Source organism: Gavialis gangeticus, unplaced genomic scaffold (assembly GCF_001723915.1).
Source record: "Gavialis gangeticus isolate Ggan-Ray unplaced genomic scaffold, GavGan_comp1, whole genome shotgun sequence".
NCBI lineage: Eukaryota > Metazoa > Chordata > Crocodylia > Gavialidae > Gavialis > Gavialis gangeticus.
Window position 1 is genome coordinate 38950 of NW_017728995.1, and position 13758 is coordinate 52707.

Here is a 13758-nt window from a genome sequence, read left to right on the forward strand (position 1 = left end):
CGGGGCCGGAGCTGCCCCAGCGCCGCCTCGCCCAGTCGACCAGCGGCAGGAGCAGGTGGCAGCGGCGGCCCGGGTGCTTACGTGCCCCACGTAGCTCCGCCCGCCCGCTTATAAGGGGCGGCTCTAGCCGGGCGCTCGCTAAGAGCGGCAGCAGCATCTGGCTCGGCCGGCGGCAACATGGCAGGTAAGAGGGCCCGGCCCGGCCCGACCGCGCCGGGGAGAGGAGCTGTGCCCTGCCCCGTCCCGAGCCCGGCACTGCCCTGGGGCCGGCTGACCTGGAGGAGCAGCTGGCGGAGTGCAGCGGGCCCGGTCGGGCTGCCCCCAGCTGCTCGCTCGCTTATGGCGGCTCCTATTTTTAGGCTGGCCGCGGCAGGCACCGAGCTCCGCTTCCTGCCTCCCCGGCTGACCTGTGCCCGCCCGCGCCTCCGCTTCCTTCCCCGCGCTCTGCGCGCTGGGCTCGGCCTCCCGCCGCTCCCCTCGGGAGCAGTCGGGCCTGGCTCCGGCCCCAAGCGTCCCCCGCTCTGCACGGCCCTCGCCCTCCTGGCTGCAGGGCTGTGCCGGGGCCAGGGCAGAGGCGCGTCGAGCCCTTGAGCGGGCGGAGCGGCTCGGGCTGGCCTGCGAGGCGCTGAGTTCCAGCCCGGCTGCCCCATCCGAGCGCCGCCCCCGCAGGCTCTGCGGCCGCCCTGGCCAACGGGGACCTGGCAGCTCTGAGGGTGACGTCCAGAAGCCCCCTTTTTCTCTTTCTCTACTATAAGGGGAGACAGCTGTCAGCCGCCTAGCTCCGGGCGCCTGAAAAGCCTTTAAGCAGGGCTGAAGCAACATGTGGGGGTCCCCAGGCTCTAGGCAAACCTTGCTAACTCAAACCGGGTGCCAGACTGGCTGACGGTGTTGCGGGGGCGGGGGGGATGCATGGACCTACTGCCTGTGGCTACACATCCTCTGGCATGTTTCCTCGTTCTATTTCTCTTGGGCAGGCCAGGCAGTGAACTTAGTTTCATTTTCAGGTTCTTAAGGCTGCTGTGCCTCAATTTAATGTACAGATTGGTAATAGCTGTCATCAAATGCAAGTTTTCTTCCATTTTCCCCTGATAGTATAATGCAAACGTGGAGTCTGCAGCTCTCCAGCACAAAATTGGAAAGTATGCAGGACTGCAGGGAAGGGAGAACATAGTGGCCTCAGACATTATATGGGAGGACTGGTTGTCAGAAGGTGCTATGGCCCTGTCCCTACTGCTAACAACTAGTCAGCCCCTCAGTTATATACTAGCTAAGAATTTATTGCACTCTCAAGGACTAATCAGTAAAGTGATGCAAGTGACTTGTTAGTCAGATCTATGTTTCTTTATAATATTTTGGTGAAGCCCTAGTACAAAGGGCAGTCATGTTGAGGTGTTGTAACCACAACCTGAGCAGGAACATATTGCTGCTAGGTAGAAAAAAAATAACAGGTGGGAGACTCAAGCTATCTATAAACTTCTGACTACAACCTACTCGCATGAGCCAGCTTTGAACAAGCTAATTTAAAGCCAACTTGAACATTTCAACACTCTTCTTACTGTTTCCCTTACAATTTGCACTGGTGGAAAGATGATATGGACTGAAATGGGGAAGACTATAAGACTTCTGGCTCTCAGTCAAGAGAGGAGGAACAACTTGCTTAGCTATATGTAGCTGTATTTAGAACTGAACAGGAAATTGCCTGATACTCTCACATTTTGTGCTTAAGCATGAACTAGGTTTTGAGTTGGTTCTGCATAAGCAGGATTTATATTTAATGGGGAAAACGCCCTCATACTTGCTATCAAGTTGTCTTTCATGCTATATGGACTTGGCTTAGTCAAATATGATCCTCTTCTTAAAGGGCTATCTGAATAAAACAAAACTGCTGTTCTGCATATTACAATTTCATTCCCTTTAATGCAGCAGTTGAGGGGCTCAACATGTTTCTAGCCATCCCTTGCCTGCTCTGTTGGTTGTTCTCAACACAAATTTAAGTTTATTTGGATTATAAACTGCTACAGAAGAGGGAGTTTAGCTAATTTAAGAACTTCCTGTATTACTTGTTGGTACAGCACTAGTAAACATAGGTGTGTAGAACTCAAATATGCAGTTTTCAAAGTCAGGCAAGAAATGGTCAGGGACCACACAAGCATCTTAAAATCTTAAGGAACAAGGCTAGTCTGTTAGCAGTGAGGCTACTGCCAGTGCCATACAGTCTAGAAAGCAGCTGGTGGGGGGGGGGAGATTTTAAGGGTCAAAGGACATTACTGTGAGCACAATCCCTCTGTGTTTATGTGCAGCACACTAGCCGTTCGGTGAGTTTTATAAACCCTAAAAAATATTTTATCTGCCAAAGCTAAAGTTAAACTATATTCTTTGGGAACATAGGAGGTGCAACTTCTGAAGCTGGTAAGAAGAACTTAAGTGTTCTGTAGTAAGAGAACGCTTACCTTGCTTAAGATGCACTAGGTAGCTGAAGTTCCTACAGCTTGTGTTCAGACTGGTGTTTGAAGGGCAAAAATGACATGCATGGCTCTGAAAAATGGTGCATGACTGCTGGAGCTGTTGTTCAGTATTGGTGCTACTAGTTGTTGAAGCTGGTAACAGGCAGAGAATTGTTTGCTGCTTATAAATAAGAATAATCAGTAATCCGACAACTCTCTGGACACAGCTATGAATCCTCTGTAATTTGACTTCCGGGCACTAGTAACTGAATTATACCTCATGCTCTGAATTACTCCTTATTAATTCAAGTACTTAGCATCTTAGTAACTTCATAGAAAAGTGTAGCTTTTCCTATGTAATAGTAACTTTTTGGTTACTTTAGACCTTTAAAGGGGTGCATTTTTGAAGGAAATCTACTTAAGATTACTTCAGTTTGTCTTGCCTAGGGTCTATCCTGCTTGTGATGTCACCCTGAAATGGTCATTTTAGTAAATGGACCTCAAGCACATCTGTGTAGTAGTAAGAATGAGCCAACATTAACATAATTAAAGCTTCTGGAAGTAAAACAATGCTCAAAGTTTGAAACTTTGAGTTTCTTTGAGTTTTACTACTTACAGTGAAAAGTTTCAGTAAAAGGAATTCTCAGCAAAGCTATTTATCTTGTACTTATTGTGAACAGTGCTAAATGTAACAGTGAAAACCATTGGCCACATCACAAAGGAGGTTGTAATTCACTTCATTACCTATTGTTGGATCAGAGCTAATATAACCCTTTACATTTAAAAGCTTGCATTCTCTTATTTACAATGGCAAACCTGCTACGCAACTAACTTGGCTCTTGAGAAGTCCACTCTGTAACACTGTTGGCATCTAAATTTGGATTGTCCAGGTGGCAGTGGGCTGCACCAGGGTGAGCCAGAGGCATACCCCCTGCCCCCAAAGCCACATGAATGCAAAGGCCCCCCTCCCTTGCACTGTTGCATTGCACACACCTCCTCTCCTCACCAATGCCCTGCCCTGCCTCCCGAGGGAGGGGATGTGCAGCCAAAACCAGAGCTGGGGGGAGTGAGGGGGCTGAAGCCTGCAGGCCACCAGTTGGACAGCCCTCATCTAAATCAATTAAATGTCTCAAGTCTACTGTAAAAATAAAACATCTAATTGTTAATCTGTACCTAATGTGGATAAAATATGAAATTTGAACACCTCAGTGGCTTATTACTTCAGCTTTGGAGTCGGACTCCTTTTTGGCAAGCCTGCAGTAAAAAAGCCTTAAATATGCAGCTAACTACCAAAAGTTTGGTCAGGTGGCTTCCAACCTTTTTGGACTCAAGACATCTCTATAGCTTCTGTGAATTGAGTAGTATTTAATCTCAAAAAACTAATTTTTATATTATAGTGCTTACCTCCTTGCAGGCTAGGCAGTGGAGCTGGGAAATCATTCAAGCAGGGGCAAGCTTGAGCCTGTGCTTCCCTGCTTAAATTATCTACTTATCCCCTCATACCTCATGGCTCCTTTCAAAGGGTCTGGCAGTACCCAGGGGGGCCCTGGCACTTTGGTTGAGAATCGCGGTTCTAGAGGTTTCTTTTGATTGAGGAGAAGTTTAGTTAATAATGATACAACTCCATTTTTAGGTCCAAATTGCAAATAAATAAATAAACAAGTAGGATTTTCTCCACACAACATGGAATATGCTTCCTACTCAAATCTAGGACTATCTATTAACTAGCCCATTATTCTAGTCAGGTAATTGATGGCAAGTTTCAACTTCTAGTTTGATATGTTGCTCTCTGCAACTGACTGAACCATGATAACTAACTTAATTACTCTTTAGATGATTATGCAGCTACTTACCCAAGATAACTAGCCAGAAATGTTGTGGCAGATTTAATTTGAACTTATTATGAATACTAGTATAATTTCTTTCTTCCAGATCAGTCTTTTGTAACCCTGGCTACAAATGATTCCTATGTGAAAGGAGCACTTGTATTGGGTTCATCTCTACAACACTACAGAACAACAAAGAAGTTAACTGTGCTTGTAACTCCCCAAGTTTCAGATCCAGTGAGGTAGGTCATTTCAATATTTTTACTTTCTTGTGAAAACTGCTTAATTTTGGAGTTGAAACTGCTCACCTGCTTTGGAAGTTTGGATTAACACAAAACACTTGGGGCAATAGATGCCAACTGGGGCTCCTTGAAATTCTGCACTTCCTACTTTAGTTGGAAAACTAAACCAACTCAAGGAAGACTGTCACTGACGTGCACTCTAAGGCCCCTGCTACACATTACATATATTATGCAATTAACTGGTTAATTGTGCAATAAATTTAGACTGGCCACATGTGCAAAGTAATTTTCACCATAAAAATGATTATCCACCTATAAAAAGGCCAACTAGCTATAAAGTTAGTACTTGAAAATACATAACCATGCTATAGTTAGTTTCTGTCCAGCTTTAATTTGAATGTGTAGGAGGGCCCTAAGTAGCCATCTAAGAGTAATGTTGAATTGGTTCCAGCATTTGCTATGTGCTGATCAGGAGCAAGTGGGAAGTCCTGATTCGTCAGTACTCCACACAGGGCAGTAAAATCCCTTGATGCCTACCCTGTCAAATAAGGAAATAAAATGCAGTGAGACAATGGTCCAGAAGCTCAACACCACTAACCTGGTACTTGGGAGACCCAAGTCAAATATCCTGCTTCTGTTGACTTTTTGTGACACTGGATAAGTATCACTTTCAAAGGTGAATTCCAAAGGTATGTACTTATCCAGCCAGTAGGGAAAGTAGCTTCCAAATAACAGTCTATTCTAAATAACACCTATGTGCCAAGTGGGTGGCACCTTACAGTGAGCCACTCAGTGTAGGGGTCTGAAGCCAAGCACCACACCCATGGCAACTTACCATCTTAGGTGGGGAGGTGGTTTAACCTTATAGCAGGGAAGAGAACCAGGCTCCTTCTTCCCTGGGTTGAAGCATGCAGCCTTTTTCTCCTATGGGCTCCATTAATCTTGTATTCTTGGATACCCGTTGTTGTCCATCCACCAAGAGGGATAAGGGCCCCTGCCCAAACTATTCTAGCCTGGTGGTAGAACACTCTCACCAGGTCAGCTGTTCAAGACCAAATGGAATACTTGTATCTAGTAGCCAAAAACATTCACTCATTAGATTAACAGCCATCTGTTTTAAAAGAATCTACTCCAGCCTGTTAAACTAGTGCCCTCTCTTGGAAGGCAGAAATGAAGGCATAAATAACATCATAAAATGAATTTTGCATAGATAGTTGTAAGAGTGGAACTTGTATCAATCTTTCTCCAGTTGCAACACAATTAGGCTCAACAATAATCATACCATAATAAAAATAACAGTTGGTTACCAAGGATCAATTTTGTAGCTGCATTGGTCTGAGAAAGATTCACACAAAGCTCTTGGGTCAGAGGTGATACCTTTTTTTAGACCAACTAAACAGTAGCAAAAAAATTCCTTTCTTTGCAAGCTTTTAGGTACATATACCCTTCATCAGGCTGAGGAGAATTCAAAGATTGTAAAAGTCCTCCCAGGTAGAAAATAGCTGGTTACCGATTAACCCCCAAAGGGAAATAAGTGTGTAAAATTCTAAACTTGGCTAATCAAAATGGTTCTTAGCATGTACTACTACACAACCCAATTCTCTGATAAGTTGTTCATGCTCAAGATGCTGTAGATGGCTGGCTCAGCGTAGAGCACCAGTATAAGATAAAAATGTCAGGGGACCTGAAATAAAGAGAAAAAACCCTATTTTTTCTTTTCTCTCTTTCTTTCAATATTACTATCTCAGCCTAATGTTGTGCGTCTCTGGGGGGGTTTTTTCTTAACCTATTGGTGCATGTCCAGTCACTATCTTATTTGAATATCAGCCTTTAAAGTAGATATAAAACTACTCTACAAAATTTTACCTGTAAGCAAAGGGAAGCAAGCTACAGTATGATTACTCACCTTCATCTCTTCTGAACTTAGTTAAGTTTCAGTTAACCATGACTATCTGACTACCCATCACCAACTGTTACATCTGATTTCCCCCCCCCCCCAGCTTTTAAAGGTTATGTACTGCAGTTATGGCATGCCAGTGGTTAGGATTCAGTTGCTGTCCATTGTACTGCACAAGCTCGTCTAAGGAACAGTAAGTAATTAGTAGTATGATCACAGATTCACATAAGTTTAGGGCTGGAAGGGACCTTGTGAGATCATCAAGTCCAAATCAAAATCTGTCACTTCACCAATAACTAGTTCTTGGCGTCCGGCTCATGCAAATCCTTTGGCAAAGTCAGGCTACCTAGATGAGCTTTAGTTGACCTACATACATGAAAGAGCGTTCTGTTATTACTGCAGACCCTTTCAGAAATGCAGGCTTTGGTAACTAGATTTTTTAAAAATAGAAAAGCTTGGTGGACAAGAACTTTGTCTGGGCAACTTGAAGTCCACCTCAAATGGTACCAAGAGCACATCATACCCAAGACCCGATCTAGTGGCATGGGCATACACAAGCAAATGACTGCAAGATAAGAGGGCAGGAATTTTTACTTCAGTCCTTTCATGGTAAGTGTGGCCTAAGCTACCACAGACTAGCTTTTAGCTACTACAGTAAGTGTGGATAATGGGTCATTAGGGTGGAATAGCAGACATGCTATAATTCCCTAGTTTTGCTTACCTTGCAGTAACTTGTTTGTGCCAAAGCCATTTTGGCTCCCTAATACAGCACTGGGTAAAAACAGCACTGTCCACAGGTTGGGTATGGAAATAATGCTTAGACAATACTAAATCTTTCCACAGGAAGGTGCTGGAAAAGGTATTCGATGACGTTATATTGGTAGATATCTTGGACAGTGGGGATTCAGCTCACCTAGCGCTAATGAAAAGACCTGAACTGGGTATTACCTTAACAAAACTCCACTGCTGGGAACTGACTCAGTATTCAAAATGTGTATTCATGGATGCAGACACAATGGTAAGTTTGTGTGTGGTGTGTGTTGCCATATACTTCTGTCTAGAGAAGAGGGCCTTTCCATAATTGGGCCCATAATTTGGTAAATGGCAGCAAAAGTTTAATGACTTGTGATTGACCCTGTGACAAGGATGTTCCTTAGGACATAACTGTCTTATGATAGAGGACCTGTGGTGAAAGCTTGTCACGGATTTGAGTAAATATGATGTCAAGATAACTTTGACTTTAAGATGATGCCTCCAAAAGTAGATTCTAGAGACAGGTATATAAAATGTTATAAATTTGTTATATGTAGAATCTAATTATTGGTGGGTTGTCTTTTAAATTCTTACCAGCCCCCACCACCACTGCAAGCAGGGAAAGCGGCAGTAGAGGCAAACAGTAGCAGGGGATCAGGCAGCAAAGAGTCAAGCAGCCTGCCCCTTGCCCTGTCCCCCCTTAAATATCCTCAGTTGCAGCTCTGGCCTGGGGCATGAAGCAGATAATGGCTCCAGCCCCTGGCCAGTCAGGCAGCAGTAGCTGTGGCAGTGGCAGCTCTGGCTGGAGCTGCCTTCACCACCACCACCACTACCACCACTACTGTTGCCTGGCTAGGCTGGAGCTGGAGACACCCTGTGCTCTGTGCCCAGGTTAGAGGAGGACCAGAGCCACCACTGAGAGTAAGTGGAAGGGGTGTGGGTGGGAAAGGGAACAGTCTGCACAGGGACAGCAGCTGCAACTTGAACTTCAACCCCAAGTGTAGGCAATAGCTGCAGCAGATACCTATTCCCTAGCCCCTATCCTGCTTTGTACTTGAATCCAAGACAAGGGGCTATTTTTCCCCATGTTGAATGGGGGGAAAACCTCACATAGGATTTGAGTAAATACAGTATCTTGGGATGACTGGTAACTCCACTAAGATGAAATGCTACAAAATTCTAGCCTAGGAATGATAAGAGTCTTATTTTTCCTACAACTAGGTCTTGGCAAACATTGATGAGCTTTTTGAGAGAGAAGAGCTATCTGCAGCACCAGATCCAGGCTGGCCTGACTGTTTTAATTCTGGAGTTTTTGTTTATCGACCTTCCATTGAAACATACAATGAGCTGTTGCAACTTGCCACAGAGAAAGGTAGCTTTGATGGTATGTATGGACTTTTACTGAAGAACTGTTAAAATGCTAAGGGTGGGGAATAGCTCCTTAGCTTTTTGTGCACTAGGGCAATAGTTGAGAATTGGAAGGGCAGTTGGAATCTTAAAATACCATTTTTGTTGCATGTCTTCAGGAAACTTTATTTACACTTAAACTGAGTCTGACTAATAATATTGGAAATTATCATTAACGTATTAATGTCTGAAGGCCTTGTCACTTTAAGGGCAGTCAGGCAGCTGGCAGGTGCCTGATGGCGGCAGCCATTCTGAGAGCAAGGGACAGCCCAGGTGGAAACATCGCCTGGCTGAGCTGCAGCAGGAAGGTAAGAGCAGGTGGCTCTTGGTCCTGGGCATGAACTAGAACTGTACCCTCCTGGGAATGGGTGATCTGGTGGGGCTCCTAGTGGCACAGGAGCCCCCCAGGAAATGCTAGGCCACTTACCACCCTGGTGAAAGGTGGGTCATAGCACCTTAACCCCCTAGCCCCCACAATTTGGGTATTTGGGGTCAGGCACAGCTATGGCCACCTGAGCCTGCAGGGGAGGAAGACCCCAGAGGCCCCTGGTCGGGGATAGTTGTGTGGCCATGGAGAAAGAGGGCAGTTGTGAAGGCCTCAGAGGGCAGGGATGTAGGTGGCCCCACACAGAGTAGGGTTGAACAGGAGTATGCCTGAAGGACTGTGTGAGTAGGGCTGAACTGGGAGTAAGCCTGAAGGGCAGCACAAGGGCCAGCCTGGGGAGTAGTTGATTGTGAGGATAAGATACCCAGGGTGGGACATGGTGTAGAGGCCCTAGAGTGGGCATAGTGGGAACCCCATGTGTGGGGAAGAGGCGAAGCTATGTTCATGGATGCCTGAGGCCATAGTTTGGGTGAGAGGCCAAGTGGCAGGGTGGGGGGTCAGTTCAGCCAGAGAGTTGGGGGTGATTCCTGACCCCAGCAAGTCCTCCACTGCAAGGAGGCTGAATGTGGGTCAAAAGAAAGACATAAAGGTCGAGCACAATGACCTGCTGCTCCAGGGAGGGCGTGAGACCCAGGAGCACCAGTTGTGGTGCGAGTGTCATCTGCAAGGCTTGGGATGTAGTACAGGGGTGGTTGGAGCTGCATTCATAGGCCCAGGAGAACAGGGCTGCCAAAGGGCAGCCTCTTACCTGGGTAGTATAATCATTTTCCATCAAAGCCTGGCAAGCAAGAGAGGTGGGCAGTTAGCCCAGAAACAGGGATGGGCCAACTCCTAATCAGCCCTGGGAGGGCCCCGTTACCTCAAGTAGTATATGGACCTCAAGTAGTTCATGTACCCCTTTAAAAGCAGGGAAGGTATCTAATCTGCTACATTAGATTTAGCAGCCCTTACTAAAAGGATTCTTTCAAGCTCTGCTAGGAGATTGGCTTTCAGATTCCATACCCAACACTGCATTCAGCATCTTAGACAGGCTATTCACTAATGGGCTACTTCCCTAAAGTAGTAGTCCCCTAAAACTCTCAGATCAAATGCAGATTGCTTTAAGCATCTGTTGCTTGTTTAGAAGTCTGCTAAATCACTTCAAATGGTTTTAGCAGTAATTTGCACTGAATCCTGTTGGAAACAAATGGTTACTCAAGTTACCATAGAGTACATAGTCATGTGGTAACACGTATCAGTTTTATGCTTGGGTATTTTAAAACCTTTCCCACTGAATTTGAAAAAGGTTGAGATATTAAGGGTACTACTGAGTTAACAGAAACAGATAAAGTGTTCCTTAAATGTATGGGAAGCAATTTTCAGTCTGGCATTCTGTATCTCTCCTAGTATTACTACAATTGAAGTAAACTAAACCAAGTCTCAAAAAAAAATTTTTTTAAGTTGTGACTAATACAAAAAACCTTAAGTTCTCACAAGTGTAACAATTCTTACCCTAATCCCTCAATGGCTAACAAGAAATTGTTCACCTGTCTCATACTGACAACTGAACTCTCAGCTGAAGATACAGTCTTATCAAAAGTGCTATTAATCTTCAAGGCAAAATTTCCTAGCTCCACATTCAAATAGGCACATTGCTCAAAGTAAAAATTATAAACTTCATCCCAACATAGTAAAACTGACCCTTTTGTGTGAAAATTTAAAACATCAGAATGCCAACTGCTGGTAAGGGAATAACTGGTAGAGGAATATTGTACAGCAAAACTTTTTTGGTAGTGGTTTTTGGAGTTAGGCTTGCTTCTCAGCTATCAATATTCCATAACAGTGGAGAAATACTGGTTCAGCTAACATGAGTTAATTTTCAGCTAGCTTTTATTTTATCGTAGCTTAACTAAGATCAAAACCATTTTACTTTACTACCCACTACTGTATAAATCTGTTGCTGAAGTAGCAGAGTACCTGATAGCCTGAATAAATCTTGCTCAAAGGTGTAGCCTTAGAAGCAGTAGAAGAGTTCTGGCATTTCATTTGAAAAAATTCTTAAGGTGTTCTTCAGTACAATCGACAGTAAAAGGAATTATCAATGGGCTATGGGACTACACTAGATCTTCTGGGTGGAACACAGAATCGCATCCTAAGTATATTAAGACACAAATTCATCTCTACTGCTGTTAATGGAAGTATGGGTGTATTTAGTTTCTTAAAAGAATTACAAATGCTACAGCATTTTGAAAGCATACTCCTGTGTTTCAGCTTCAGACAGTCTCCCACTAATGAGAGAGAGAATGACTGGATGTAATAGTCAGCACTTGCTGACTCTCACTAGACAATCTGACTCTAACTACATGCACTTACAAATGGATAAGGCTAAAACTGACGATAAAATTTAAGGTGGCAACATGGGTCTTTATTAGTCAACTTCCAAAATCGCAAACTGAATGACCCGGCTCTGTCACCTAATTACTGAAACTCCAAACAGACTGACTACTCATGTCTTATATACCACCACTTCATCCCATTACCTAGAAAGGGGGAAGGGACAGGAATGGTAAGTAAACAGTTGGGGTTGTATCTCAACTTGCCTATACCAGACAGTTAAGATGGCACAATGTATTTTGTTTTTAGAAGTGACTGGTACTGATGATGAGAACCAAAAAGGTCATTTTAATTTTAAATGTTGATTAACCTTTCTTCCTTGCAGGGGGAAAGGGCTTACAGTCCCCTTCACGCATGCCAATCCAAGGAATCTAGTGCCCCAGCCACAAAGCTTGGGTCATATGATTATTGAAAAGTACAACTGGAAGGGACCTCACAAGGTGATCTAGTGCAGCCCCCTGCTCAAGGCTCCCTGACTAAACTATCCCAGACAAGTATCTGTTCAACCTGTTCTTAAACTTCCAGGGATGGAAAATCCACAGCTTCTCTAGACAGCCTATTCCAAAGCTTGACCACTCTAGGAGTTGGAAAGTTCCTCCTAATCTCCAAGCTAAATTTCACCTGCTACAGCTTGGGGGCCCTTGCTCTTAGTCCTGTCCCCTACAGTTGCAGAGAAAAGGTCATCTCCATCTGCTCTGTATTCACCCTTCAGGTATTTGAAGACTTATCAAATCCCCCTCCCTCCCCAGACTTCTCTTTTCCAAGCAAAATTGACCCCAGTTCTTTCAGCCTTTTCTCCCAGGCTCCTAATCATTGTTTCTGTGCTGGATATTTTCCAAATTGTCTGCATCCTTTTAGAAGTATGGAGCCCAAAACTGGACACGGTATTCCACGTGAGGCTTCACTAGTGCTGATTAGAGCAGAAAAATAACTTCAGTTCATTTTCAAGTTCCACTCCTATTAATACAGCCCAGCATACTGTTTGCTTTTTTTTTAATCACAAAGAGCACACTGTTGGCTCATTCAGTTTTATGGTATACTGTACTCCCCAGGTCCTTCTCTGTATAGTGTAGCCTAGCCAGTCATTCTCCAGTCTGTATTTGTGTATGCTTCTCTAAAGAAAGTCTACCTCATGGTGTCTCTGATCTTTTTCAAGAGTTGGTCTCTCTCCACAGGCCAGCTAACTTTCTGTGGCTTACACAGTTTAGTTGGCTCTCCTCTAAGCTAGAACCCTAGCCAGTGGTTCTACAAGCTGCTCTGAAGTACAACTAGATAAAGATAAAGGAATTGCCATAATAAAACAATATCTTAAAATGGTACTGTTAAAACAATATGTTAAAATGGGGGGGGGCTAGAAATAGCTACTTTCAAGTACTGAAACATAATGGAGGGAGAAGAAGCAAGAGGGACAAAACAACACACAGGACTGGATAGTAAAGAAAACACCTTTTTCTAAGGCTACTCCTATGTGCTTGCATATAGGAGGGAAAAATTTGAACTCGTAGTGGAGTCAGACTGAAAAATTGTGGTTGATTTAAAGCAGGGTAAACAGATCATAGTTCAGGTTTGTCTAACTCAGGTATTAGAATTTAGAGCCAAGATGCCTGGTATTCTGGCAACTAAATGAATAAGCAGGTCAAATCTGGGAACAGACTTCTAGTGTGATAGATGCCTAAATGGCATAAGGGCTTTCCAACTACAGTAACAGTTGCTGATTTTTGGCTTGGAAAGCTTTCCCAGGAACAAAGAAAACACATCACCACTAAGCTTCTTTTTATCTTTCAATTATTCCACTTGTCAATTCTAATATATTATTACAGTAAAATAATAGCTTCATTGGAGGAAAGCTATTGGTAAAAACAATACACCATTATCCCTTCAAGATTCCTTTTGGTTCTACCACTACAAGCTCAATAAGTGAATTTATTCTTTGGTTTCTCAAAGGCAGTTAATATTAACTAGAATAAGGAAAGCTCCCAGCTTGAGTTTGTTCTAATACTTGCTTAGCATTGTGACAAATGAATAGGTATCTATGGGCACATCTACACATGCAGTTACTCCAACTTTAAACTGGTACACAGTTCATACTGAAGTCAGCTGCTCCCAGGTGTAGCATCTGCATGTGCACCCCAGAACACAACTCAAGCCAGGGCAGAGCAGCCCAGGGGGTTGGTTCCAGGCTCCAGATGGCAGTGTCAGGTGACAAAGGAGCTAGCTGGGGCATGAGGATGCTACAGTGCAGAGCTGCCTAGCAGGGTGCACGTGTAGATGGTGATGCTTTACTGAGGAGCTAATTAGCTGACTTCACAGTAAAGTGCATGTGTAGATACACCTGGTATGGAGCAATTGTACTTCCTCCTCAGCTGATTTAAAAAAAAAGTGGCCTTGATTCAGAAGTTATAAAATTGGCCTAGTGGCAGGGGAGCAGATA

At 44.1% G+C, this 13758-nt stretch overlaps 1 protein-coding gene across 1 annotated transcript in view; it reads left to right on the plus strand.

Moving 5' to 3' along the window:
- Nucleotides 1–81: 81 nt before the first annotated feature.
- The window catches only part of GYG1 (glycogenin 1), a 28475-nt gene continuing 14798 nt past the window's right edge, over nucleotides 82–13758 (plus strand). Inside the window, exons 1-4 of the mRNA XM_019503114.1 lie at nucleotides 82–184; nucleotides 4377–4512; nucleotides 7253–7427; nucleotides 8384–8546. Of these exons, the coding sequence (XP_019358659.1) occupies nucleotides 178–184; nucleotides 4377–4512; nucleotides 7253–7427; nucleotides 8384–8546 (481 nt within the window). The 5' untranslated portion in view covers nucleotides 82–177. The remainder of the gene's footprint in view (nucleotides 185–4376; nucleotides 4513–7252; nucleotides 7428–8383; nucleotides 8547–13758) is intronic.